The sequence below is a fragment of the Tympanuchus pallidicinctus genome, unplaced genomic scaffold (assembly GCF_026119805.1).
Source record: "Tympanuchus pallidicinctus isolate F22 unplaced genomic scaffold, pur_lepc_1.0 scaffold19, whole genome shotgun sequence".
Taxonomy (NCBI): Eukaryota; Metazoa; Chordata; class Aves; order Galliformes; family Phasianidae; genus Tympanuchus; species Tympanuchus pallidicinctus.
Window position 1 is genome coordinate 4,244,380 of NW_026294710.1, and position 27,955 is coordinate 4,272,334.

A 27,955-nucleotide genomic window follows, 5' to 3' on the forward strand; every position below is an offset into this window, starting at 1 on the left:
CTGAAATATTGTCTTACTGATATACCTATACTAACTGATAGTTTTGTTATAGATCATTGATGTGCAATTGATTTTTATCAATAACATTGGATCTGCCTGTAGAAGTGGAATTTTTGCCCTGGACTTTTGCTGTCTGGTTGCAGTACTGCTTTGATCTGATGGTGCTGTAGATTTGCCTGGCACTTGAAAGGGAACTATACTGCTGCAAAGATAATTCTTGTGCTGCAATTGAGATGCACAGCTTTGGAAAAGAAGTGTCTGCTTTCTTCAAACATGGAGCTTCTGTTGAGCAGGGCACTGGGTCTGTGACTCACTGCTGGGCGACAGTAGGAGGCTGCAGAGGAAAAGCTGATGGAAGCTCTCACTGCTGTGTTGTATATGACCAAATCTTAAAGGGTATATTACTTGTACTGGTGCTGCTTTATTTTGGGCTTTAGACTGTGAGTACATGTGAATGTCTCAGCTGTGCTGACCAGGAGCGTGGTTTTACAGGCGTTTCAGGACCACAGTGTGCACTTTCTGACCCACTGGGGTTATCATTTCCAACAAATAGCCGTGGTTCAGAGGCTCTCACTGCAGTTCTGTGAGCAGAGCAGTCCAAGCAGTGCTCTTGCTACGTCATAGGAAAACACCAGAAAGTACAATGAGTCACAGCTTGATTTTAATAACAGAAGACCAGGGAGAAGAAACTAATTTTAATTTAAATGAATTAGATCACTGAGAAGGCTGCTTGGGGATTATTTAGAAAAAGTAATCATAGAAAATGGCATATTAAATTTTTCTAGGTCACATTTCGGGAATGAAGTTTTAAAACAGACATTAGGATTTTTATTCATATTATTTGTGAACATTTCCATGGAGATATAAAAACAAAGCATCCAGGAATACTTAGCTTCTTATTTAGGCACTTATGGGGAAAAATATCTCAGACTTGCGAAGATAAACCTTACAGTAGCTTATCGTGGGCTGAGGCAGGCATAATTAAAATATTAAGTCACAGTGGTTTATTCCAGCACGAATCTATGTCTGAATTTGCTTCGTTATTTGATTATGACGCTGCTAGTGATGAACTGAAATCAAGACCTTTGATAATAAATCCAGTATAAGAATCTAAATATGATTAGTATCTAAATATTCTACTGATTTTTAGGTACTCAGAGCAGTGGCACATGTTTGAATCAAGTGTTCTTGAGTCACTATTTTAAAGGCATCTGTAAATCAGACTCTTACTGTGCATAAGACCTGCATTTAGTTCTGTTTTGGGCACTTCAGGTTGTTCTTTTTTTTTTTTTAATGTTACGTGTAGTTTACGTGTAGCATGTGGGTATACTGGACTGAATTTGACACTGTCCCTCTGCTGCCATCCATTGCATAGCAACAAAATGTGATGGAATATTGGTGGGAAGGTTCAACGTCTACTGCCATACCACCGACATCTGTCTCTCATATCAGAGGAACAACATTACTTACATTGGTCCATGGTGTTGGAGGTAGGTTTTGGTGATACGGCGTAGAGGTTGAGACTTTCCACCAATATTCCATTTGGAACAGATTGCCCAGAGATGTGATGGATGCTGTGTCCCTGAAGACATTCAGGGTCAGGCTGGACTGTACTCTGAGCAACTTAATCTAGCTGAAGGTTCTCTGTGGAAAGGCAGCCGTTGACATTAATTGATGCTTGCTGAATCGTAGAGACATAGAATGGCCTGGATTGAAAAGGATCTCAAAGATCATCTAGTTTCAACCCCCTGCCATGGGCAGAGTCACCAGCCACTACACCAGGCTACCTAGGGATGGGGCATCCACAACAACCTGTTCCAGTGAGCTACCCTCTGAGTGATAAACTTTCTCCTAATATCTAACCTAATCTCCCTTGTCTTAGTTTAAAACCATACCCTCTTGTCCTATTACTATCGATCCGTGTAAGCAGTTCTTCCCCCTCCTGTTTATATGCTCCCTTCAAGTACTGGAAGAATGTTTATGGTGACTAACCAGTGGATGTGAGCACAGCAAGATGGTGGGTGGTGCGTTTTGGCAGTGGTGACTGAATTAGGGGGTCACCTCCACTGGTGTAGATGTTTACAAGTGTGGCATGCAGACTCTTGTTCATTGCTGTCCATGGTATGGCAAACCATGATATCTGTTGAAAAATAATGTTTTGAAAGTAAGAATTTGCTCTATCAAGCAGTGTTATTGCATTCTTTGTAGCTGTTGTGGTTTGAATCAAAATAAATAAGAGGCATTACTTTTGGAGCAACCTATGTAGATCATAAGCTCTGTAATTGTTTTCTGTAAATAACACTGAATATTGTGGTAGCTCACCATCTGCCAGCTCTCCAACAGAGATAAATACTTTGTGAGAGGGTAATTTAATAGAATACAGGCTTTATGTTCTTTCATTTGCCTCCTCCTAAAAAGTAATTTCAAGCTGAGGGCACTGGAGGCCCTGTTGGGACCTTGCTCATCAGCCTCATGAACTCTGTCTACAACGACAACTGAATTTTGCAATGTGAAAAATACTTCAACCACAAACTCAAGTGTGATGATTGCTTGTGATGCCTTTCATTGAAGACAATCATAAGTAATTCTTCTAAATTATTGTATATTTCAGTTAGAATGAATAAATGTACAGTAGTCCATGCACCACAGAATCACAGAATGGCCAGGGTTGGAATGGACCTCAAGGATCACGAATCTCCAACCCCCCTGCCACATGCAGGGCCACCAACCTCCCCATTTAATACTAGACCAGGCTGCCCAGGGCTCCATCCAACCTGGCCTTGAACACCTCCAGGGATGGGGCATCCACAGTTGCTTTGAAAGCTGACTGCCTGGCGTATTTCTACTTTTTTTTTTAGTAGTGTGCCACAAATATTAAAACATTATCCTACGAAACCCTGTTCTAGAAGCTGTATTTCTGCCCCTTCAGTTGCCTTCTCTGTTTTCAATGGGACATAATTTAAATGCACCATGTTAAGTTAAAGAGCTTGTCAAAGAGGTGAGATGTTGTGAGATTCAGACTTGTATTGAGACTGTGCAAACATGAAGCCAACAGAGTCTACAGAAGCTTTTTGAAATACTGTACAGATGTCCCAAAAACTTGAAAATCTCTGGTGCTTAAAGCTCAGCAATGTAAATAATTTCATTCTCCTTTGTTTTTCTTACTTCCGGACTTGGTTTAATGGAATTTATTTTAATGGACTGCCTTGTTGCTAGAAAAGCAAGGAAATTGAACTGCATTGTCCTGGTGCTAAGGAGAGTTGGAGCCATGTGTAAGACTAGAGGATTATTACCACTGAACTCTTCAGAGACTTTCCTCAATGAGCAGGTAGTGATTACAGCAGCGATAATGCAGTGAGATCATTACCATTCAATTATTTTAATTTGACCTAAAGTAGGGCTTTCTCTTCAGTAATGAGAAGAGAAGCAATTGATTGACAAAAAGGTTTCAATCTGGTTATTAGCTGGTGTTTGTTTATAGGAAATCATTCTGTGAATGCTTTTGAATTTGATATCTACAAAAAGCTGTTGTTTAACCTTTTTCTCGCATGAATCAGCAGGCCACACACAGTCAGAAATTTTGCATGCTACGTTTGCCCTTGGAATAAGTGGTGCTTAGAGCTCTCTTAGGTGGAGTCTATTATAGCGCAGGCTGTGAAGAGAAGATTTAGAGTGGATGCTGTAGTGAGTAAAGGCTACTATCATTTCTTTAGTGTCATCACAATTGAGCCAAGAGACCCGTGGCCCATTTTTAGAGGACTAGTTGTATAATTTAGTGTCTTTTGTGGTTTGGGGTCAATTGCAGAAAGGAAATGTTGACTGGTGGTGTGACATTGCTGAGAATTACTACCAATCAGTAAAATGGTGCAGTTACTGATTTCCTGAAGCAGAAACATGTGAATTAAGAAAGATATCAGAATATAAAAGTACTGCAGTATTCTAAAATTGCTGCGTCCGTATGGGCAGAAAGGAGATAACCTTAAATTTGCACAGCAGTGTTCTTGAAGTAAACTGTTTTACTGATAACCTTGTAACCTTACTACTAAGCAATACAAAACAAATACAGAATTCAGCTAGGATGTATAAGAAATGTGGATTTAATTGAGAAGTAGATGTATCCTCATGCTAATGAGGTCATTTAACAACTAAGAAGAAAGTATTTTAAATTATTTGATAGCAGGGTAATTTTTGAAGACAAAATCATTTAATAATACTTTCACATTCCTGCTGTATGTCCTGTGAGGCAACACTGCAAGGAGATGATGAATCACTTCTTCAAGATTCTGTATTTTGCATACTGTTAATCCACTATATTCAAGATAACATCTTGCAGATGAAGCTGTATTGGACTATCAGCTTATTTTATCTGAAGTTAGTTTTCAATCATGAGAACGTTTTTTTAAAAGTTCTTTGTGAAGTTCTTCATGTGCTGTCGCTGAAGATTGAAATGCAAAGGAATCTCAATTGAGGTTGGGAACAATAAAATGTACTGCCTTTCTGAAAGGTGACTTTTCAAGTGGGAAGATACAGTTTGAGAGGAAAAATATGTATGCCTTATCCACCAACACGATTACTATAGGATCGTCCCTTCTAGTCCTTCCAAGAAGCACATGGAACGTATTCTATTTCTTGTTTTGACTGAGTAATCCTTTAAAAATGTCTCCATTGACATTCCCTGTTTTTCTAATCCAGCTCATTTTTCCTTATCTGCACTTGCCCACAATCTCCCTCCTTCATGTCCTCATCTGTCTCTTGTTATCTGTCAATGTTGCAAACCTTGCCCACTCATTCCTTATCTCCTGAAAGTGCTCCATTCTTCCTCTTGTGATGTTCCTTTTCCTATAAATACACTCCAAAATGAACATGTAGTTGCCTTACTTTCTCAGTCTGCTAAGCCATTTCTGCTCTCATACCCATAAAGAATTGAGGATATGATGGATATGGTTGGCAATCGCATTGCTCTAATAATAAATGCTGTGTGTGGAGATGCATTTATAAGTGCTTTTATCTCCCTGTGTCTTCCTTCTCTCCCTCTGGTGTATTCTTTGCATTCTTAGATTGTAAACTCTTCAAGGAAGCAGTCTTGTCATTGTGCTTTATATGGAACAGTGTGTTCTAACCCTAACTGAGGCTAATGTAACGTAAACGCTATATAAGAATACATTATTATGTAAGATGTTCTGGCTGGTGGAGAGAGGAGCCTCAGCATTTGCTAGGAAGTCTGCGTCTGGTGGCGATGTTAGAGCTGGAATATGGGAAATGGGTGTCTTAGGAAGGCTTTGAGGTCTGACACGAATGATCCATGGCTATAATGCCAAGGAAGATAAAAATAAGGACTTAGCATGAAAGCGTATCTTAAAACAGCTTTAATACCATAACGATGAGATGTATGTAGAGCATGCTTAACCCAGCATTACTTTGCAGAGGTTCAATAAATGCCTACAAACATGCGCAGGAGAAAAGCTAAGTGATTGTAAAAGATGATGCAACAATCCTCAAAAAAAAAAAAAGAAAAAAAAAAAAGTAGAATTGTCATCTTGGGTTCTCCCTGACAGCTGGCAGTCTTTACAGTTGCTAAAAATAAATGGATTTTGTGCTTTGGGTGAACCTGTTCTGCAGTGCTTTGTCAATAAAACAAATGGCACCCGACGCAGGGCATGGTGTATTTTAAAATGCTTGTTTTCCTAGTTACTGCCTGATAGTTGATACACTGCTTTTCAAATTCTGTAGGTGCTGCTGCTGGTTTTTGAGCCATTGCAATGCTGTGTTGTATCAAAGCTATTTGAGATAATGAGCACAGCCTAATAAAAGTTGCCATCTGAATAGATAATATTTTCCCTGTTTTTAATCCATATTTATGATTTATGCTTAGACTTATACTGCAGGCTGCTCTTCATCTCCTGTGCTCATATATTCAGATTCTGGCAGAAGTACCTCGATGATTTCCTACTGCTGTCGCTATGTAACCTGTGCTGTCAGGAAAGAAAACATTCTGTTAGAGTTCTCATATTATGCACTGTATAAGAGAAGACAGTAGGTCCAAAACACATTTTCTCTGAGCATGTTTTCTCTGAGTGGATCTCAAAAGCTGTCAATATGCAGCTTAAAGTGTACGGATAATCTGTTCAGCATATAAACTGGTCAGAGGAAAGGCCAAAAAGAAAAAAAAAAAAAAAGAAAAAAAAACCCACAATCCTTGACGTGATTTAAGAACACATACTTAAAGTTGAGTCAGGAGAGGCTGGGAAGGCCTGCTGGAGGGCTGACTAATAACACATGCAGTAATGTATGTGCATCACAGGCTTGTGTTGGAATGTCGTAGCAACTGATGCTGTGCAGTGTGTTGTCTCCCCTTGTATGGCCTATCTGTCACTTTAGTCTCATAATGGTAGCAGATTTAGCCTAGCAAAAAGATCTTTAACTTACAGAGGGGACCAGATCTTGACTGTAAACTTCCAAAACTGTGTTAAAGCAAGATTGTTAAACTAACAGCTGTCTAAAAAATTTGGTTCTGTTGAGGAAGGAGCATGGAGGAAAGGTCTTTTAAAAAGCGGGCTAATGAAAGTGAGGGCTTTATGTGTGAGAGTTATTGAAAACAGTTTTATCCAAAAACTCTTGCATGAAGAGAGACCTTAAGATGCAGCCCTGCCCAGCTGCAGAAGCCTTGTCTGTCTTTGAAACAAAAGAATCGATAAGGGAAACCTTTCTGGCAGAGATAAAGGTGCACTGTCTGTGTTTCTTGAATGCTGAAACTCTGTGAGAAGGGCCAAACACTGTGGTTAATACCCAAATCGTTGAGTTTTGAGCTATGTTGTACTTCCTATATATTTATGACCTTGTAATAGTGATTAAGGATTCCACGTGTGTGTGGGCACTCTGCTATTCCAGGCGGTTTTGCAGTATGCTGATATTCCCATCTGTGTTACTTCTCAAAACTGTGAATCTGATAATGAGAATGAATGAAGAAAATAGTGCTGAAGTGTTCTGTTTTTATTGTTGTTTTTTTTTTTCCTGCTTAGGTTTTTTGTAATTATTTTTCTCTGCTGACATTTGTTTATTCTTATTTCAATATTATTTTTTTCTGACTTCTATAATTACATTTATAACACTATTTCTTCTCTGTTACCTGTCTGATTTGTTTGAACATTTCTTTGAACTTTGTCATATCCAAGTTATTTTCTTTTTCAAAGAGGAATAAATGTTAATATTTACGCCCCATCCCTGGAGGCACTCAAGGCTGAGTTGGATGAGGCCCTGGGCAGCCTGAACAGGTGGATGTAACCAGCCCACAGCAGGGGTTGGGGCTGGTGAGCTTTAGGGTCCCTTCTGACCCAAGCTCTTCTGCAGTTCACTCTGTATGATTGATTACTTGCCTCTATATAGGAGGATTTATATATTAGCACAGTGTAGCGTCTTAGTATAGCTCCTTTTTATCAAATGTGGATTGCAATGAATAATAGCTCTTTTAAAAGGTTGTTGAACACCTGATGAATCCACTGTCAAAACGATATGCAAAAAACCGAAAACAACAGCAACAACAAAATCTAAATCCATGGCCTTCTGTTTCTAGATAGGATAGGTTGCTCTGAAAGTAATGCCTTCTGTTTATTTCAGTGGGAAACTACAACAGATACTGGCTCCAGGGGATGGGAAAGGCCTCAGCAGGCACTGGCACACATCGGTCAGCACACGGGTGGTTGGTGCAGGAGAGTGTCTTGCTTCAATTATCAGAGTAAGAGAGGAGGTTCTTTGGCCTATCTGGTGTGAGACTCAGACACAAGTAAGGTCAAATGTTGCCCAAATCGTTTATTTTGATTAAAGTGATGGGGAAAGGGAAGGCTAGTGATTATTGTGAATTAGGGCAATGGGGAAGGGAAGGCAGGGGATAAGAATGATAGGAAAAGAGCAAGAATTATGTGAAATACTGATAGTGATCATCTATAGGCAACTGTAGGCTATATGCTGGTTCTTTGTAGACTGAGCCTTAGACTTACTGCTCTATTAGTAGAGCAAATTGAAGTGCAGATATGTGCAATACAAGCAATTGAAGATATTGCTATCTGAGCTGTCTCTGTTGGTATAACAGAGCAGTCAGGTTTGGACTCATGCACCTTTGGGGTCAACTGCCTTTCTGAGCACCTCGCTCAGCCATCAGGCAGAGCGTTCTTTTGTTCTCTGGAGGTCAGTAGCTCCTGACAGAGAGCACAATGGATAGCTGGGTTTGGTAGCTTGTGAAACTGTTCCAGCTTTCTGAAAGGACGTTTGGATATAGCCAAGTATAACACAAAATAATTTATTCTGCACTTTCTTACATATTACTTCTGGATCTATCCTGCCGCTTTTCTGTCCAGTCATTTAGTTAGGAAAGAAACAAATTAAGGATGTGGTTTCTTGGGGAATAAAGCAAGTCTGAATATTTTATCTCTTTCCGCCACCTTTCCTGTTTATATTTTGAAGTGGAAGTAATGCGGGGCTCTGTTAAGTCTTGCTGCTTTTTTGTTCTTGTTGAAGAAGGTTCTTGGTGACTTACGTCAGTTGGGAGTTTTTCCAACTTTAGCATAGCAACTGGGGATGTTGCAAGTTTAATTCCTCTCCTCACTCCCTTGTCCTCCCCCCCCAAGCCCCAACCTAACAAAACATACAGAAGTCTGAAGAAAACTTTGTTTTTGAGTTCACTTTTTTTTTTTTTTTTTAATTTGTGATGTTATTCTACAGTCTTAATCAATTTTTTGTTTATAAATCAAAACTTAATTTCTAATGTAAAAAAGCAGATACAACAGGTTCTCTAAATGCACTTTGGGCTCTCAAAGTAGGTACAAACTGTATTCAAGATACTGTACTGCCCAGGATGCAAGTACCTACGCAACAAGGTTATAAATATAAGATGCTGTGTGTGCCTTGTGGGCCTGCTGCCCCAGCTGCTGTTCTTGCCTGGTTGTGGTTGGAGCAGCAGTGTTGGGGAGTAGCTGTGAGCTTATTGTCATAGCCCTGTTTTGGGAGGAAAGGAAGCAGGTTGTATTTTTCATTGTGTGTTCTAGTGTGTCTTGTAGTTGCTGCATAGAAGAGCACATGCTAATCTTCTTTAAAACGTTGAAAGCACTGTTGCCTGCCTTCTCCTAAGCAACCTATATACATTGGATCCGTTAAGTTGAGCAGATTTGCTGCATTCACTGTCTTCCCTTGCAAGATACAGTCCTTTTTTTTTTTTTTTTTAAGTTTGCTTTTCTTCCCACACTCTTCTGAGTTCTCTCATCCTTCTTTTCTCACTGTTTTCAGCTATTTTTGCCTTGGCAAAGTACCTTTTCATCGTCTCAATGTTCTTCTCTTGTCCTCCCAGAATCTTTTGCTTTATTTTTCTCCTATTATGATTTTTTTCCATGCTCTGAATGAATTCTGCTGATTTTATTTTGGTCCATGTCTCCCACCAGTACTCCTTTATCTCTCTTTCTTAATCTAGCTCTCAATATTTGAAAGTAAATTGTTGATTCTCATGACTTAACAAAACAACGTTGTTTGAAATAAGTTTGTAAGGATTGCTTCTTCTGATAAAGTTCATTACTACTTTTTTTTTTTTCCCCCCTGTTTTCATGCATATAGAAACAATCTCATTATGGGTTTGAGCACCAGGAGCAAATAATGCTTATATAAACCTATATTCAGAGTATCGTACACATGGAGTGAAGTAGTTGTGTGTAAAAATGCACACAGCTCTGAAGCATATTTCCTTCGCTGTGAGAGGACCCAGGATGATCATCAGTCAGCTTTGTTGGGGCTGAGCTCACCGGTCGTGTTGGAACTTGAATTATCTGATTTTCAAGCATTCAGTCATCTTATATGACTGTAAACTTGAATACATCAGGGAATGGTAAGGAGGACAGTGAAACTGACGGAGAATTCAGGTGTTTTTTTTTTTTTTATCTTCTGATGCTCTTTCATGAGGTTTTTAAATTTAACTTCTCTTTAATTTTTTTCCTACCTCTATTTCTGTGCAGGGAAATGCTGCTGTAAGTAGAGTATCAAGGGGAGTTTTTTTTGCAGAGCCATAGAATCATAGAATCGCAAGGTTGGAAACAACCTGCAAGATCATCTAGTCCAACCACCCTCCCATTCCCAGTACCACAAGCTACTACCTTCAGTGATTACCTGCAAGTCTGCTTTTTCTTCCTGCTTGCTCTTCATTTCTTGAGGGCTCTCTATGTTGGTCTAGGTTTTTTGTGAAAGTCATAGTTGAGTGTGATGGCTCCATGTTCAGCATTGTATGCTACTTGAAGTGTTGCCCCACCAGCTGCCAAAATTAGGACTATGTTGTTAAAAATCGTGATTTACAGAGGCTTCTTGCCAGTAGAGAAGGGAAGACATCTTGCTCTGTTTATCACTGGAGGAGGACAGAAATGTGTGGGAGTTCTGACTTTGTGGCTTGGAAAAGAGGAGGCTGAGGGTGTATGGACGTGCATGAGAGACAGTAGCTGATAGCTGTATGCTAGTTGTATGCTTTTAGAGGCGTCACTCAACAAAAACTACTTTGTGCCATGTAGAAGGAGAATGATGAAGGACAGCATGATTAGCTACTGAGGTGCCACCACGCAGTTGCAGTGGATGGCAATGCTTTGCCACCTACACGAATCCTCAAAGTATTTGCAGCCAGCTTCTAGGCAAGACAGGTGTCCCATGAAATTGCTTAACAAGTTATGGGGAAGTTGTGGAGAAGGGCAGAGATTGTTGGAAGAAAGAAGGCAGAGTTAATTTGCAGAACATGCTCTGAATTTTTCATCAGCAGCTGATTTTGATATGATGTAGATGAGACTTAAAAAAACAAAATAGTGGAGATGTAAATTGCCTTACTGATTATAGGATGAGATCTCATGTCTGGACAGCCCTCTACTTTCTATAACTTCCTTTATGGTTGTCACTTTGAACTCCCTTCTTTCCTATATAAATATTTTGTGTCTAGCTGCCAGAAGACTTTCACAGCACTTCCTTAATTGAAAGCACCCCATCTTTTTTCATTCTGTGTTTGAGTATAGCAATATGCTTATATCCTATATATGCAATGATAGATAATCAATGTGTGTGTGTTATAACTACATTCAGATTTTAGGAAGACATCTGACAATTCTTTATGTTCCCTGCAGTAAAGAAAGTGTAAATTGAGGAAGGTTGTGGCTGAAGTCTAAATTAACAGAGTTAGGGTTTTTAACATTTGTATCACTTTAAATAAATACCATCCTGTGTTACTACTCTCTCCATGCAGAGTGTAAGGAGAAAAAAGAGATGAACCTTCTGGTGTCATTTCATGCAGCTATGTAAAACCAGGGCATCACAATTGATGATTGAAAATGGCACATGCAGGAAGCACACTTGCAATATAATTAGAAAATCTATTTAAATGTATCTTAGAAATAAGTAGATCTATTTAGTTTACTAGAGTTGTATTTTAAAATAAAAAAGATGTTATATATGGGTGGAGAGCCACGCTTATGCTCAGAGATTTTTGTTCAGGCTTTGCTACTAGTTGTCTGTTACCATAGACCGATGCAGTGTGTGGTCTCATGGTGACGGTCGCAGGCTGGTTGCTGTTAATCTAACTGGTCCCAGCGGAGTATTTCAGTGCCCTTGGAGAGTTTGTATGGGCCATCAGTTTCTTTTTCAATGACAAATTAGCTGGAAAGCGTATGCTGAAGGATGCCAGACTCCTCAGGTATGGAATGTTGAGGTTTGTTGCGATATTACAAAGGCTGCTCTGAGGCAAAGCCTTCAGTGACATTGATTTCCAGCATTTGGTCTACATGGCTGATGTGGACACAGACTAGTCTATTCTACAGTAATTGTACACTGTCGTAGTTGAGGAACTGCAGGAAAACCCCTGAGTGTTTCAGTGTTGCTCAGTGTGTGATGTATGGGTCCAAATGCCTTGCCTTTGGACTACCACTGACTGCTCTGGATGCCTCTTGTCCCGTCTTGCACATCTGCTTTTCCAGTTTTCCTGTTGCTTTGTGCCACATATGCAACCAGGGACATGCTTAACTGCTGTTTGACAGAGCGCTTTAACCTTTCTGCTGAGCTGCATTTCAGGCAGAAGCAACAAAACAGCCCCAGGTCCCACTGGGACAAGGTGGCTGCAGGCAAGGAGATGGCTTGGCTTATGCTGTGCTCTGTGTGACACATACTTCTTGATGGAACTTTTTCTTAGAGCTGATTGTCCTATTATATGGAGCTCAGAAAAGGCCAAACAGGTCCTGTCTTGTTTTGTGCAAGAACAGAGCTGAGGACACCCTCTTTATCATGGTGTAAAAATCCAGTAAAGCTATTTACTGAGTAAGAAATGTGAAAATCTTGCAAGAATATATGGAGAAAATGGTCATGTAGATACTGTGATTATAAGCATAATACAAAACATTGGCAGAACATACTAAAAACATGTAGTAGGTATGCTGTAATTTTTTTTTTTACCAGGGGATTTGTAACAAGAAGTTAAAACTTTAAGATCTTCAGAACACCAAATAATAATTTAGGCAAAGGAGAAATTTTAACCCAGAGTTTTAAGATTATGGCATGTATCTAATAGTCGTGACCCAATGGATTCCTTTTGGGAAGGTAGTGCAGCTTCATCTCCAGTATCTACAGGTCTGGGTCAGCCTATAGGTGAGGTTTTCTGAACCTCTCAGTCCTTAGAAGAAAACATGTGTTTGACTTGGTCTGGATGAACAGAAAGCTATTTTGTTTGAGACTAAAACTTGCTTCATTTTTCTACAGTGTTGGAGCAATTTAACTTCTTGCTTGGAAAAATAGTATCTGAAAATGAGAATGGAATGCAGTATTTAGTTGTGTTATACATCTGCAACAAAATGCTGCTGTCAGAAGAATCCTAACCCAGTAATGATTGTACAGTGGATCACAAAAGTGATGTGTTAGGAATACTTCAGACTAGAAATCAGAAGTTATCCATTTAAGTGGCAAAGACGTTAAAGCGATCCAGTTTGAGCGTCGTTATCACGTCGGATGTGGCACTTCTTTCAGCTTTGTCAGAAAAGCTGACCCTGCACACTCGTGAGCCTTCTCCCTGCCTTTAGCCAACAGCTGGAAAATACTGCTGGCTATTTGCTGTGCTAGCTGCAAGACTGATAACTGCTTAACTCGCTCCCTAGCTGCATTTATTTACAGCTGTTCCCTTATGATGCTTTAATGATAAGTAAGATAGATATGGTAAGAAGGAGAAACCAGCAGCTGATTTTAAAGGACAGGAGAAAATGTTTTTAAGATATTGGGTGAATGTCTTGCTGTGTTGTTTAGTTATTTTTATATTGTGCCCAGAATATATATGCTACAGAAATAAACTTTCCCTCTCAGCACCTCTGAAATATGTTCTTAACTCTGTCTTTGTCCCCTCCAAACATAACCTTTCTCATAACAAGGATGGATAAATGCATACACATGCTTAGAAAATAAGCTCAGTGATATTTGGGGTTAATAATTTTTTCCTTGGTTTGCTTTACTAGTATTTAATCTGACAAGTAGTTATGCAAAAATATGCTTGAATATTGTAGTTTTTCCTTTGAGGAGTAGCTTCCTGTCCAACCGCAGGTTTTCAAATGAACATTGGGCAGAGTAATTGTTGGGTCTTTATTTTTTCCTCCTCCTCATCCACATTTAAAAATTTCTGAGCACCAGGGGAGGAGGAGGTGGGGCACAAAGGGAGGTGGGAAGAGGGAGAGAACAGCAGCAGTTTGTGCTGGAGGGCAGCTGGGGCTGCCTGCATCATCAGCCCGAGACCTGGGAGAATGAGGAGTTCCTCTTAATGCCATCTTCATTTTCTTCCAAGGTGTTTCAATGGGCAAATACTACAGCCTGGCAAAAGATCAAACGCCAGGTTATGTCAACGAGACTTAGCTAAAGTTGTGTGGACAACTTAAAAATAACATTCAAATGCATAGTTACACTCTGCTGTCACGCTGCTTCCCTAACTTTATAGTGGGTCATTTTTAGACTATATCATATCCTTAATGCATTTCTAATGCCTACTGCTTTCTCAGCTTCATCTTCAAACTTCAAAAATTTCTGTATACAAACTTTAAAATAAATTCAAAAACTTGACAGTGTTAAATTATTCAGAGGTATTAAGCATGAGGCTTGGGCTGTATATTTATTTGAGAACAGAATATTTCAACAGATAAAAGGCACATTCATCTCTGTATTTTATATGCTTTTTCCCCTTTTAGAGAGGCTTGGATGGTTTTGAAGCTTCTGGTTTCCACCCTGCCTTGCTTTTACAGAGGTGAGAAGCAACCACTGAAGATCTGTGCTGTCTTCAGATCATCTTTGGCTGCCCTTGGTGTTAATGGGGGCAAAGCTGAACTCCTGGCAGCGTGCTGACACGCGGTGTCTGTAGGAGTTAACCTTGTTATGTCACTGGGTACAGGCAGGTGGTAGCAGCTGTTCTGAAAGAAGACAGGTGTTCTTCAGAGTTTTTTGTACAAGTATTATTTTTTTCAATCTTGACTGAAGCTCAGGGAACACTCAATTTGAGAGGATACCAGTGATATTCCTATAGTTTCTTAAGAATGAAGAAGGAAAAGACATGATATTGTTAACGTGAGGTAGGGAAAATGTACCTGTGACTCCTGAGTAAATGAATCCTTCTTCTGATGTAAGGGAAAGTGAAAGACTTTGTCACATTTTTATCCTAACTTGTACATATGTGTGTGTACATGTGGGAGGATTGTGTTGTTAAAAACAAGCATGTTTACATTCTGAGCAGTAACTGCAACAGCACTGGTGCAGAAGTGTGCAGAATACAGCAACTGTGGCTACTTGATATGCCCCATTAGAGAAGGAGGAAGTTAGCTTTATCAATTCAAAGTGGGCAGTTTTAGAGTGGTGATTTTATCTTTTGAATATGCATAACCTTAAATGTTATGCTGTAATTTCTTCATGCTGTGAGCATGGGTAGGGTACTGAATAGGAATAAACTGAAAATATTAGTGTAATCTCCGAACAGGAGATTGCAAACAGCAGGTTTCTATCGCTCGTTCTTTATTTGGGAAGTCGCTGTCTGATGTATCAGTATTGCTGTGAAGGTTGTGTGTACCAGACCTGAAAAAGTCTATATAGCTACTGTGTTATTTTCCAGTGTTAAACTGCTAGAACTGCTATTTGTGCTGGTGAAAGAAGGGAATGTTTGAGCTTTTTCTGGATGCCTGGGCAACCTCTGTATTCTTCTCAGCATGTATCTTCTAGATATCTTGGAAACCAAGATATCCCTGAATGTGCATGAACCTGATGACCCCCATGAAGCTTTGTGACGTGATTGCTGTGGTTATGCAAATTAGGAACCTCTTCTGCAGAAGGAACACAGAGAATTATCTGCTGCAGAGGAGTCTCCTGTTCCGTTCATGAGATCAGAAAATACCAACCAGAAATTCACTGAAGACTGCATGGATTTCACACCTTTAAGAATGTAACAAACAAACTTGCTGTTAGCTTCTCGGAGTCTGTGGGATGACAGTGCTGGCACCTGGCTTCAGTCCCATTGTATTCACTGCCACTTCAGACTGCTTTTTACGTTCCAAAGGTTGCTTAGGAATTTCAGTTACAGTCTTGAAATTCCATGTGAACTAAATCTTTCTAGTGTTTGTAAAGATGCAAGAAGGAAAGATGCCCACTTTATACTTAGCAAGTTTTGTCCTGTTACAGTAGTACTAAAACACTGAGGCAATCCCTCTAATTCTTGCTGGCCATGTCACGGTGTTGGAAGAGCAGAAGTTTCATCATAGAGCAGCACCACTGGAGGTCTCATGTCTGTGATCTGCTGTTGGACTCACCTGAGCATCACAAGCACTGCCTTGGGACACATGCACAATTCTTTTCCCTCGTTTTGGAGGCTTAGCAACACCTGGAAGAAGGATTTGTTCTAGAGTCATTATAATTGCTGTTATTCTGCACTGCTCCATTTTCTAGTTCATCACTCATTGGTTAAATGTAGGCTTGCTCTGAGATTGTGCTGTCTTCCGAAGAAGTCCCTGATATTCAAGCAGTTCACTCTGTAGAGGTATATCTTACTTTGCAAATACGTTAGCTTAATGAAGCCAAGGAGCAAATCTCTCAAGCTGTGTTTAGACATGTACTTGTTGATTTTTATCCTGCTAACTGGTGTCTTGGCAGGACAATTTTAATTTATCACCACAGTGTAAACTGTCTAATGCATCACTTGTACAACGTCCAAAGCTCAAAACAGGGCTATGTCCACTTAAAATCAAGTTAAAGTTCACAGAATCATAGGGGTTAGAAGGGACCTCCAAAGATCATTGAGTCCAACCCCCTGCCAAAGCAGGTTCCTTACGCCAGGTTGTACAGGTAGGCATCCAGGCAGGTCTTGAACATCTCCAGAGAAGGAGACTCCACCACCTCCCTGGGCAGCCTGTTCCAGTGCTCCGTCACCTCACTGTAAAGAAGTTCTTGCGCACATTTGTGCAGAACTTCCTATGCTGCAGTTTCCGGCTGTTTCCCCTTGTCCTGTCTCCACTCACCACTGAAAAGAGACTGGCCTCACTGCAATGGCTCTCACACCTCAGATATTTATAGACCTGGATCAGGTCCCCTCTCAGTCGTCTTTTCTCAAGGCTGAACAGACCCAGTTCACTCAGCCTTTCCTCATAGGAGAGAAGCTCCAGGCCCTTCACCATCTTTGTGGCCCTCCGCTGGACTCTTTCCAAGAGATCCCTGTCTTTTTTGTACTGGGGAGCCCAGAACTGGACACAGTACTCCAGATGAGGCCTCACCAGGGCAGAGTAGAGGGGGAGGATCACCTCCCTCGACCTGCTGGCCACGCTCTTTTTAATGCACCCCAGGATGCCATTGGCCTTCTTGGCCACAAGGGCACACTGCTGGCTCATGGCCAACCACCAAGACATCCAGGTCCCTCTCTGCAGAGCTCCTCCCCCAGCAGGTCATCTCCCAACCTGTGCATGCAATTATTCTTCCCTTGATCCCTTGTAGAGCATGACTCTACACTTGCTTTTATTGAACCTCATCTGTTTTTTTTCTGCCCAGCTCTCCAGCCTGTCCAGGTCTCGCTGAATGGCAGCACAGCCTTCAGGCGTGTCCGCCAATCCTCCCAATTTTGTATCATCAGCAAATTTGCTGGGGGTGGCCATTATCCCCTCATCAAGGTCATTGATGAAGATGTTGAACAAGACTGAACCCAGCACTGGCCCCTGAGGAGCACTACGAGTTACAGGTCTCCAATTGGACTCTGTGCTGCCAATGACAACCCTCTGTACTCTGCCAGTCAGCCAGTGAAATGCAGATTGAAAACTTACTTAGAGTATGTTGTCTGATTTGTTTTGCATAATGTTTTCAGGTCTATCTTTATGGGATTGGGAAGTGGGATTGTTTATTTTAGCACTAACATTGTAAAGACAGTCAAATTACAGAAGGATGAGTGTTTTCATATGCAAAATGTAGGATTCAAGCTGCTGTAGTTCTAACATGACTAAAAGAAGCAAAAGACAGCAGAGAATAGATGAGGACACATTGGTGATGAAGGAGATATTTAAAGATACCTTAGAAGGAAAGCTAAAAGCATCTTCAGTTCATGTCCTATTGTATGTGCAGAATTGGAAAGAAAGGCACTGAAGTTATTTTTTGATTAGAGTAGATTAACAGAATGAGACTGAGTCTACTTATTAATTAAAAACTGGGTATATTTTTATTGCTTACTGTGTTGTTTCCTTCATGCACTTTATAGAAATAAATAGCTTCATTTCTTTAGCTTGTTGGGAAGATTTCTTCCATGATTCTTTCTGATGTTATTCTAGATTCCTCGTGCAAACTTTGTTTAGGTTTCATGCTTGCAATCTTTGGCGTGATGCTTTCCTAAAAATCCCTCCTGAGTTTAAAAATTCTGGCAGCACTTCTTTGTACAGCCCACCCCTTCAAGCTTCTTGTCTTTCCTTTTCTGACAGAAAGCTGATTGCTCTCAAAAAGGAAATCCCTCCCCATTTTAGCATTAGCTGATGCTTTTTGTTGGTCTAATGCATGACCTCCACCTGAGCATCTTGGAGGAGATAAGAAAAGGTTGTACATAGCTTTGCTTTGATTAATAAATATAAGAAGTTGATAAAAGGAGATGATTATGCAACTATTTGGGGTATTGCAGAGTGTTTTTGTTTTCATTCAATTGAAGTTTGTGTAGTATGGCTTTAGAGACTTAGTGCATCTGCTTTGCTCAGGGCTTGGATGTGAACCAGTTGTCTGATACCTGATCTCTACACTCTATAAGTGTAAAATTAGTCAGAGTGAGCTGATAAAGTGTATGGAGCAACTGAGGAGCTAGCTGCAATGCTGCTGGTTTCCCTACCTGAACTGGTATTTTGTGGCTTCTTTGTGTTATCTGCTGCTTTTGGATTTGCTGGCACAAATTTTCACTAATTTTTCATGGTTTTTTTTTTGTTGTTTTGTTTTTAAGCCACGCTATTATGGTCTGTTCTTCTTGATGTGGTTCCTGAATAGGCCAGTGTTTGCCTCTGGTGCCACAGCAGATGGGATTAAACAAAAGTTGGAGTGTTGGCTCTACATGAAGTTGGAAGGGCTGGAGGCAAGAGCCTTGAAGGAAGAGCTGCTCAGCTGCAGGACTCTTTTTTTTTGAATTTAGCTTGAAATTTACCAAACATCTCTATAGTTCACATTCTTCTGTCTGTGAAGGCTGGCTGAGTAGGTGATAGAGACCACCTTTTTTTTTTTTTAAAGGGATTTTTTTTATTTGGACTTGGGCTGCAATTTGTGTGTTCTAATAAATTCTGTAAGAGAGCTCAGATTTCTGGATATGTAATTTAGAAATAATCAAAATACAGAAATGATCACATTGCTATTTCTGCAGCTGTCTTTTTCCCATGGTTTAGAAGGCACTTTGTTGGAAATAAAACTCAAATAGACTTCCATCTGTCTTATCTGGTGATATCATCTCTGTGATCAGTTTTGTATCTGGAGTGATAGTTGTGTGTCAGCATCTCCTCAGGGGTGTGGTATGCTTGTGCAAAGGTACAGATTTGCTTTTAGACATGGGGGAAATGGTTCTCTTGCAAAAATCTCAAATAGCAGAGACGTAAAATGGCGCAAATCCCATCTCGAATTCATGAGATGGGCAGAGATGGAGAAGGAAAAAATAATCACTAAATTTAAATAATGTTGTAATGGAAATGTTGTTAACAAGTGAATGGGACCCCTCATTAGTAATACTAGAAATTATTCTTACTGTGAAGTCTCATCTGATTTAAATTCTTATCATTGTGTGAAATAAATCTTAGTTATCACTGAATAAAAGGTAAATTAAAACAATGGTGCAGAAAAATGTTTTGTAACTCTTAGAGCATCCAGGAACTTCAAGTTTGCAGCAAAGGAGCTTGCATCTTGGATTTTTTTTTTTAAATATCTTTTAGAGTGTTGGTAGCAATAAGACATTAATTAGGGGGAAGTTCTTCACAAGGAGAGTGGTTAGGCCCTGGAACGGGCTGCCCAGGGAGGTTGTGGATGCCCCGTCCTTGGACGTGTTCAAGGCCAGGTTGGACGGGGTCCTGGGCAACCTGATCTGAATGTGTGTGTTTGGTGGCCCTGCTAGGCAGGGGGGTTGGAACTACATGATCCTTGAGGTCCCTTCCAACCTGGGAGATTCTGTGTGATTCTGTGTGATTAATGTAATAATGCGTTCTATGTGAAGATAATATGGAGGCTTGCTTATGTATCCGCTGATCATTTTAGTCCAAGCTCTTTGAATTTTGTTTTGCCATAGTCCCAGTCTTCATACTATCTCTTTATATCAGTGGTTTTGATTTTTACGAGGGTTAAACAAATTCAGAAGCAATACAAAGTCATGTTGGATTATTGAGGTATGTTCTTAGTCTAAGATCAGTGGTAGGCAAAGTGAGCTTCAGCTCACACCTCTGTGTTGTCAGCTTCATCTCTGTCCAGAAAGGCATTAAGAAGCTGACAGAGCTTCCCTCAAGCCCTCAGCAGTTCCATTCATACTGGAAAATAAGAAAACACGACATCCCAAAGCTGTGAGCTTTCTCCAACAAAGCTGTCCAAACCTTTCATCTTCTCTTTCCCACAGAAGTAGCTATTAGCTTCCAGTGCTGACAACACCAGTCTGTTACAAAATGTGTAATGAGGCATCCTGTTCTTGTTGAACACTATTGGGTCAGAACAGAAGGAGAATCAATTGGGAATGGTGACTGTGCTGGTCCTTAAGAAAAGAGGCCGAGTGAAGCTGAAGTTACCAACTGTGTGGATCAGACCATAGTGAAATACAGTACAGATCTCCAAACCTTGATATGCCCTGTGTAGAAGGGAAGCAAAATTCATGCTCTGAATGCAGGTGGGCTCTTGCTGTGTGCTTGGTTGTGTTCAAGAATAAGGATTTCTGGCCAGTGGGATCCTCAGAGTAGAGGAGACATGTAGGAGGGAGGGCCACCTGCCTTTTGTGGAGCAGGTATGAGTCTCTGCATGTATGTGTTTTATAGCAGTGCAAGTTAGAAATGCCTGTCAGTAGTTTTGGCAGATATTTGAGAACTCACAGGCATTCTCTTTCAGTCACAGAGGTCATGGTGCTGTGCCCTAGCTGGGGCTGGCCTCAGGTCTGGTAGGTGACACAGTGAGTTCTGCACCACGGCTTTCACAAGAATGCTATGTGCATAGCCTATACACACACAGTGGGTGCTGGGGGAAAATACAGTGGTGTAGACTTCGTTTTAACCTGGGCAATACAAGATAGACAATAGAGATTTCTCAGAACTGTTTTTTGCCTCAAGTATCTATTCAGCTTTAGTCTGAAAGGTGGTCTCTCAATATTCAGGCTGAAACTTGGTAGAGTAGCTGTTCATTTACAGTACACTTTGAATTTTAGTGCACGTAAATATTTGGCACTGAATTTGAGCCCTGCAATAAATGTTTTTGCTCACACCCTACCACAACTGTGTGATCTATTTCATCTTTTGCACTGCAGTTTAAACACAAAGATGCTGTAAAACGCTCCTTTACAGTAACCCTAAGATTATGGAGTCTGCCTTCTTTTGTTTCTTTAGAACAATTTTTGAAATCATTATCAGAGTATCCAGTGCATTGTATAATTTGTATGGTGAATAGCAGTGGCATAATTTGCACTAAAAATCAGTTTTAAAATTCTGGTATAATTGTAGATAGCTAGAAATTAGGAAGTGTTAAAGATTTCTGTGGAGTCTTAATTTATTACAGCGTAGTTCTTAGTGATGCGTAAGAGTTATTGGGGTGGCCAATAATTCGTATTAAAATAAAAATACGCATGTGGCCTAAATAGGAGCTGCTCTGGGCTTCAGGTGCTGGGGCTGGAGGTGGATCCGGCCAGCTCCTGCTCCAGACAGATGCAGAGCTGTTGGTGTGGGTCCAGAGGGGGGCCACAAAAATGCTCAGAGGGCTGCAGCACCTCTCCTGTGAAGACAGGTTGAGGGAGCAGGGCTTGTTCACTCTGGAGAACGGAAGGCTCCAGGAGGGACCTCACTGTGGCCTTACAGTACTTGATAGGACAGGGGGGAACAGGCTTAAGCTAAAATAGGCGAGATTTAGATTAGGTATCAAGGAGATATTTTTCACTGAGAGGGCAGTGAGGCCCTGGCACAGCTGCCCATAGAGCTGTGGGTGCCCCGTCCCTGGAGGTGCTCAGGGCTGGGTTGGATGGGGCCATGGGCAGCTGAGCGGGCAGGGGGCAGCCAGCCCACAGCAGGGGTTGGGGCTGGGGGGCTTTGAGGTCCTTTCCAACCCAAACCATTATATGACAAGAGAACTGAGGTCATTTGTGGAGGCCTCTCCAGTCTGTGTGTTTTGGGGAGAAGCAGTGGTGTGCACTTAGACCAGGTGCTGATCATTGCTGCCCTGCCAGCAGGGCATGTGAATGCTGAACCTAACCAACATTACAAATTTTTTTAATGTCTATTTAAGAAAAGTATATCCAGTTTCTCTTTTTTGTTTTCAGAGAATTCACAGACTTTGTTGTGAATTCTCTCAGTGAATTCTCTCTGTGAATTCTCACAGACTTTCAAAATGTGTAACATTTTGAAAGAAAGAAAGAAAGAAAAAAAAGCCATGTTGAAGCCTTCCCATCCTAGAATTCCCATCCCAAATAATAGAAATTTACTTAAAGTGTGAGCAACCAAACTTGGTCTTAATGTTGCCCAGGATAGGTGAGAGCACTATTTCTAACTCTTCTAGGGTCTTAAAATGATGCTCACATTCGTGGCATTATTCCTTGAGGTTGTTTTAGTCACAAGCGTCTTTACCATACTGCTCATCATAATTCATTTTTCAGCTGCCTCTGTACGTTGTTTCTGGAAGATCCCATGGAAGAAGCCGCAGATGGCACAGGAGTCCCTTCCCCATAGCCAGAGCTGAGCTGCTGTGTGTGCTGTGCTGCTGGAGAGGCACTGAGCGGCTCTTTTATGGCGATAGCATACACCAGGTTCTGTAGTGGACGTTTCTTCTCTTCTGTTGTTAGTGCTACAGTGGTAACAAATAGATTAAAAAAAAAAAAAAATGAGAAAAAAAAAAGGAGGAAATTTAACTACTACTTCTGAAAGTGATTTGAAGAAAATTTAACATAGAGCACTAAAAAAAGAAATCGCAGTGTGTGGAGCATTTTCCCTTTATGATTTCTACCCCATGTATTAACGTACTGATTTAATACTTCATTCTTTGTGACAAAAATGATTCAAAGAGCCATATTTTTCAGGGCTTTTGAAATGGATGTTTCTGAGGGTGTCAATCCGCATTTAGGCAATTAAGGGGAGAAATACTATGTGCCATGAATCATCAAGTCCTCTTTTTTTCCCCAGAAATTGGAATTTGTGCCACAATTAGTAAGTGTTGCGATAAGAATCACCTCGTGCATGTGTCAGCTCTGCCTGAAGAAAGGCAACACCCCTCTGCCTAAAGAAATGGTTCCTCCTGCTTTCATAAACAGTCATGTGCAGAGTTCGGCAGGGCCTGATGCCCCCGGAGCTCGTTCCTTCCCAGCCTGATTGAATCGGTCTTCACAGAAGTGCTGCGAATCTTGTGGCCTCGTTTGAAACAAAAGGGATTAGGAAAAAACTCCTTTGGTTGTAAGACTTTGGAAAGCCAGGGCAGGCAATCTCGGCTGTGAATATTTTCTGATTTTTCCAGAAATCAAGCAGAAGATTGAGCTGCTGATGTCAGTTAACTCTGAGAAGTCGTCCTCTTCAGAAAGGTACAGCCACATCTTTTGCATGAACAATTAATGGTGTAGCATTGCAAGCAGCAGCACAGGGCTTTTTTTTTTCTTTCCCATGTTAAGTTTGCTCGTATCGTTTCTGCATTGCATGCTGGTGATTGTAATGTGTTAATTGAGCCTCTGGTTTTGGTTAAGCTTTGTGCATTTTTGCAAAGATTTATTGATGGCTTTTTTTAATGAAGTCTACTCGGCTGCAGCATGCAAATGGCAATACAGCAAGCAAGGCTGCTGTTTGTGTGCTGGGGTTGCAGACCTCCTTCCTTTTCACTTCTGTGCAAACGGCGTCGTGATTTCTAAATTCATTTTAAAGATTTAGTGTTTGTGTTGTGTTACAGGAGACCATTCTCCAGTTACAGAGGGTTCTTTTGAATTCAGATTAACAGAAAACGTAACTTGATGAAGCGTTTCATGTCCTGTTATGGGGAAAGGGAGTGCCCTTTGCAAAGTAGCTCAGGAATCACAAATTCCCAAATTAGTCACATTCTGTGAGATAGATGTGATCCTTGTTCAAGTCTGTGCTAGGAAATGGAGCAGTCACTGCATGCAGTAATGGTTCATGCCTGCAGGTAAGGACAAAATGACTCAGAAGTGTTTTTAAAGCAATTATTTTGTCTGTCAATCAGATGATTATGATTTTAAGTAGCTGTTTCATTTTGAAGAAATATTTGGAGGCAAACTGAATGCTCTTTAAGTTTTCTGACACAAAATAACCTCCTTGTGATTATTTTGTTGGTTTTAAATTATCCAGTCTGTTTCGCTTGTGACTGGATTTCAAGGTAAATTTTGATTGTAAGAATTGCTTAAACCTGGAACAGAATAATATTTTCATCAAGTTATTTACAGCAGTCATTTCAGCTGTGTGCTGAAATGGACCATCCAGATGCTATATTTTGCCATTTTTGATATTGGACTTTGACATTAAAAAAAAAAAAAAAAGGTTATTAATTTTATGTACTCAAACTGCATGGTTAGCTGAAATTATTACATAAAGCATATTTTATTGAATGTTTCATCATATAAAGACACAATCTTGTATTGAATGCTATCTGAAGGAAGCACAGTAAAAGATAAACCTTTCAAAATGAGCAAGGACTGTGTGGCATGCATGATTGAAGAAGGTCAAAATGAGCATTGTGCTTTGGTTTATAAGTGTATTTCTGCTAAGGCACGTAGAAGCAAACAGAATTGCCTTTCAGTAGCTGTGGTATAACAAAATACCAGCAATGAGAAATCCAGAAAATGGTGGGGGGAGTGGGTTGTTAAGTCACCTTTCCAAAATGGAGAGATGTAAGAACAGCTTTGAGATGTATTTTGTTTGGTTATTCAAAATGATGAATCAGAAAGGAAAGAGAATATTAGTGTTTATCTGTTTGCTTCTCTCTGACTGTGATGCCTACAGTTTTTAAATGCAAAGCTAATAAAATGGTGGTGATAACAGAGAGGAGGATGGGCTGAAAACAGTCAAGGAAACAGGTGTGAACTTGATTTTTGGAAAGGTTTTTACTATGGAGTTGGCATTGCTAAGGGGGATTTCAGCATACGATTACACATTCATGTATTTAGAAATGGGAATTTTATGCAGCTCCCTAAAACGGATGGGTCTCATTCTGAGCGAAACGTGCTCTTAGTTGAACTGATGGCAGCCTAGACGAATTGGTCCCCGTGAAGGATTATTGCACATAATTAGAAATGGATGCATGTCTGAGATTAATTTAGATACCATTCATTAAAAAGTAAGATTTCATAACAGCACGATGAATAGTTTTGCAATAAAGATTCAAATGTGAATGCTCTGTATACACACAGACTTCTCTCTTTTGAGGATTTAATTATGTGGTAAAGTTCACCTGGAGAGGGATTTGGCACATCAGCTGCACAATTTGTATGGTCAGTTATAAGTAATAAAACCCAATTTAATGTGTTATCTGAGATTTTTTTAGAGTAACCACATTCTTTTCCTGTATCTAAAAATAGACTGAATTCTTTTTGCAAGCTGTTATGAAACAGTGCTGTTGGTTCTGTGAGCTTCCAGTTCCTTTCGGGGCCCTTTCCAAAATTACTGTGTTTTGAAGAAATAAATACAGTACCACTGAGTGTCTGAACTGTAAAGCTGTCCTCGGTGTAGTGAAATTGCAGCGTGTTTGTAGCTCACATGCACAAAAATGTTTTTGACAAACACATTGAATTCACACTTGTATATTTTTTTATTACCAATTTTTACCCTTCCTCATTGTGGTTGATCTGTTTAAGAAGCTTGAGTTTCTGAAATACTAGGTGGGAGACCTGGAAGAGAGCATGCCTTGTTTCTTGTTTTCCACACCAGCAGACTGCTAGACGTGCTCGCATGGCAGGAGAGGAAGGGAGAGGAGCTGCTTTGTACCGTACAGAAACAGGAGGAAGGAGGGAGCCCGTCACTGGCCTTCTGGTTTGTTTGCTTTGTGTTTTTACTGCAGAGTTGAGTGTTTGTAGATTTTCCTGCTTGCTTGGCAAGTTCAGTATGTTACCCTATCCTGGAGGGAAAAAAACAACAAAGTGGGTAGGAGGAAGCTGGGCTCTAATGGGTGGTTTGGCTGTTGCAGGAGCTCAGAGCATGAGGAGTCCTGCAGCATTCTCAGGATAGTTGCTTGTTGGGTTTTTGAGAGGCTTTTAGGAGACATTAAGAAGAAAGTGAGATGGACCAATGTGCTGAGTATCCTCTGAGATGTTAAAGATAATACAGCCCTGAAAAGCAAATGAATGCAGATCTGAGATGTTTTTCTTAATGAGATTCCTCCTCCCTTTCCCCCAACTACTCCTAGAGAAACTTGGACTTGGGGGTGGCGTAGCACTTGGGGTTAAGGTAGCTGTATCTTGGTATTCTGTGGCTATTGTGTCGGGCAGATAGAATGAGCCAGCATGTTTGAATCCTAACAATGTGAGCTGTGGGTGCCTGGCAGCAGCCTGAGCCAGGGAGCGCAGGTAGCTGGGAGCGAGGGCACGGCAGGGCTCACAGTCTGCCCTGACTTGTCACACCAACTCTGTTTGTTTGCAGAGCTGAAATCTGAAAAATACAGGGGGAAGTTTGGAGTACACTGGGAATGTTTTTGTCCAGCGCAGTGCCTACCTGGTTTGTTTATTTAAGGAGCAGCGATGAAGCTCAGGGGTCTTTGTGTGAAATTCCATGAAAGCCCATGCCTTGCAAATGCCATTAGCAAGCCAGCAGCAGGCAGAGCAGGGTGGTCTTGGGAAAAGCCTCAAAGAAAGCAAAACTGTCTTTATTTCTGTTGTGTCAGCTATACCCTTATCCCCTGTACAGAGTAGTTGGGCCTTTGAGCTGTACAGATTTTCTTTTTTGCCTTTTTAAGGGCTTTCTGTTGTGTTTCTGTTCCATCTTGAAAAATGCCAGTTCTTCCACCTGGATCACTTTTTAATGTTTGGATTGTTCCTCATGTATATAACAGTTTTCTGTGTCACAGGACAGGACAAAACACTTGGCAGTCTTTTTGTTCTTCTTTTCTAAGCTCTGATTCTGGATTCTAAATTTGTCAGTGATGCAGTTTTACCACAAGATGTTACTGCTAAAGGTTATTAGTAAGGCTGGTATGTCTGACTGACTCTTACTGCCTTTCTGCAGAGGCTGCGTTTGCGTTTTGCTTTAGAATGGATTTCTACTTCAGTGTTCTTCCATAGCACTTGGAAAATAACAGAAACAAATGATGACAGCCAAGCACTCATGAGAAGTTTTAAAGTAAATAACCAGTACTTCTGTAATTCAATTTTTGTGATTTTTGAGGGGTTTTGTAAATGTCAGTAGAGGGAAAATATTTTAAATTGACAGCAGGACAGCAAAGTTCTTGTTGCACAGCTTGCAGAAGTATTTGGGGTGGGGTGGTGCAGCCAAAGTTTAAGGACAACTGTTCTTTGCTTTTATTTTTGTTTCTTTTGTGTTGTTCTTTTTTTTAGCCTTGAGCTATGTAAACCCCTCTCTGTAATTTATCTTTGCAGAGAGAATTAAATGCATGTCTTCATGCTTTAACGTGGTTTCTTCATCAGGTCATCCCAAGAATGCTGTCAGGGAAAGTAAAGAAGGTATAAATCTCAAATAATGGTTTGGAAGGAAAAAGGTGGAAACTGAGTACTGTTTGTTTCTTTTCCTAAGAAGAGATCTAATGTTAGTTGATATAAGAGGCATCGTGAATCACTGTGATGTAGGATGATTCCTTTGGGTGTAGGAACGTGTGTCTTTTGTTTTGTTTTATTTTTAACTTAATTGTGGATGCGCTGCATCTCCTAAGGCAGAAGTGTCATTTGTACTGAATAACAGAAATAAAACATGTTTAGAAGTAGAAGAACCATCAGCTCACAACATCCAGTATGACCTGACATTGCTGTGTCAGATAAATGCTTTGGAATAATTACTCCATAGCAGGGCATTATAAGATAATAATGTGTTGTTATTCTTGTAACTAACACTGAAGCAAAAAATCATTATTAGAACAATGGAACCATTTAATCAGTTCCACTAAGTTCTAAAAGTATATTTAAAATGTCATTTTAGATGTCTTCCCTCTTTATATTTTTTTAAAGTGTAAAAGAAATATTACTTCAATTTCCAGGCATTTCTGTTTATTTCTAGTAGTTGTACAACTTCAGTTTTTTGGTTTTGCTTATTACAATATTGAACAATGTATATTCATTCCCTGCTTC

At 40.4% G+C, this 27,955-nt stretch overlaps 1 protein-coding gene across 5 annotated transcripts in view; it reads left to right on the forward strand.

Moving 5' to 3' along the window:
• Positions 1–27,955, forward strand: part of SRPK2 (SRSF protein kinase 2) — a 132,495-nt gene that overhangs the window by 23,805 nt on the left and 80,735 nt on the right. Inside the window, exon 1 of one of the 5 annotated variants that reach the window (XM_052680886.1) lies at positions 22,979–23,245. The exons of the other annotated variants lie outside the window; for them this stretch is intronic. Coding sequence (XP_052536846.1) covers positions 23,208–23,245 — 38 coding nt within the window. The 5' untranslated portion in view covers positions 22,979–23,207. Of the gene's footprint in view, positions 1–22,978; positions 23,246–27,955 lie in introns of those variants that run through there. 5 annotated transcript variants of the gene reach the window in all.